Source organism: Parasteatoda tepidariorum, chromosome X1 (genome assembly GCF_043381705.1).
Source record: "Parasteatoda tepidariorum isolate YZ-2023 chromosome X1, CAS_Ptep_4.0, whole genome shotgun sequence".
In the NCBI taxonomy this organism is placed as follows: Eukaryota; Metazoa; Arthropoda; class Arachnida; order Araneae; family Theridiidae; genus Parasteatoda; species Parasteatoda tepidariorum.
Genome location: NC_092214.1, coordinates 84,150,891 through 84,152,645, shown reverse-complemented (window position 1 = coordinate 84,152,645; position 1,755 = coordinate 84,150,891). Strand labels below are relative to the sequence as shown.

General features: G+C 27.1%; 1 protein-coding gene across 1 annotated transcript in view; it reads left to right on the top strand.

Moving 5' to 3' along the window:
- The window catches only part of LOC107437473 (MAM and LDL-receptor class A domain-containing protein 1), a 67,707-nt gene extending 66,353 nt beyond the window's left edge, over positions 1-1,354 (top strand). Inside the window, exon 19 of the mRNA XM_016049487.3 lies at positions 1,007-1,354. Coding sequence (XP_015904973.1) covers positions 1,007-1,056 — 50 coding nt within the window. The 3' untranslated portion in view covers positions 1,057-1,354. The remainder of the gene's footprint in view (positions 1-1,006) is intronic.
- The last annotated feature ends 401 nt before the right edge of the window (positions 1,355-1,755 follow it).

Here is a 1,755-nt window from a genome sequence, read left to right as displayed (position 1 = left end):
TATATATATATATTAAACTTATATATATATATATCTATAAGTTTAAAATATAGAGAAAACATGGAAAAAATTACAGAACAATGAAAAAGGGGGGAAAAGAAAAATAATAATGAAAATAACAAGAAACTTGAGGGGAAAAAATCCGAAAAAAAGGGAAAAAATGAATAAAAATCCGAATATTATTATAAATAAATTTACTTTAAAAAAATTATTCTTTGTTAATTTAGATAATATTTACCATGTGCAAATCCATTTCACTCAAATCCGTGGCTAAAATTACGTGCAAAACAGGCAATTCATGTTTCTTTCTCTTTTCTATTCCATGTTTTTTTTCTCTAAATAAATGTTAATTTTCTAAAATTATTAATTGTCAACTTCTTTAAATTATCCAGTATAATATTACCTTGCGCACATCCATTTTCTTGCCCATCCTTGATAACTAACAAATCAAACGCACTTCAGTACTGCAGTAAGAACGCACTTTAATACAAAATCCCTCTATTTACGCTTTTACCTAAATTTGCGCTTTTGGTTTCATGCTTTGCAATCTGGCAATCTTGTTTCAAAAATATTTTAAATCATTCTTGAAAAATTTCCCGTTGATGTAAGTTCATTTGAATTCGCTGTTTGCTTTATAGATTTCATTTTATGTTTTATTCTGTTTTTTTCTCGTTATTAAAATCTGTCAATTCACTGCTAAAGAAAATGGTATAAAGAATATTAAAACCGATTGCCTCGGGTAATTTGGAGGTGTTTCTAATGATCACTTTTAATCTCCCCTCTATTTCCTATTGTCATGGAACTGGATTTGTCGTCTTTCTCAGTAGTGATTGAGTTAGCTTTGAATAACATTATGTTTTTCCCTAAATTTTATATTTGCGACCCCCAAGTTTAAATTTTTTCCTTCATTTTAATTCACAGTGCTCATTTTATAACACTTCCATGCAATTTATTATCTATTTGTTATGTTTTTCTCGAAATTTCTAATTCATCGTCTCTTTTATAGCACGTCCTGAAGTTGCTGCTGTGGAACCACCTCCTTCAGAAAAGTTTTAGATTGGCTTCAATATTTCTCATTGAGAATATTTCAAAACCTGCAGCTAGAGGAAGTTGGAGAAATATTTTTTACTTATTACAGACAAAATTATTGTTGCAAGGAAATAAAAGTGCTATAATGTCATACAAGAATTTAAAAATTTATCCCTTGAAGTATTTGGTTAGATATGGTATTTTAACACATTAATATACTTAAAATTTTTCTTATAAATATGCTTTCTACTTTTGCTGGCTTCTCATATATTTTCTAGATTCTTTGAACAGGATTTAGTCATTTTAATAAATAATTTCTTTACAATTTGCAATGTGTTTTTCTTTTTTATTTACTGTCTTTCAGAATTATTTAAGCTGATGAAACATTTTTCGAAGTAAATTACAAATTTTGATTTTGGAAATATTTTTTTTAAAGTTTAGATGCCATCAGTTCTATACTTTGGTATTAGGGCTATGAGTACTACATTAATAGTGGATGTTTTATAAGTAAGTTAATAAACAATTATTTATATTTAAAATAGTTCCAAGGTGAATTTAAACAATTCGTAACTTGAATCAACAAGACCATATTTTTCAATCAAAATAAGCCTATGCATTCTCAAATGGTACTTTTAAGGTCACTTTATTTGAAACGTTCCATTTTAATTTTTTTTTGCTGCCTCTAGATCATTATTTTTTTCCTGTTAAGAATGATACCACATTTCA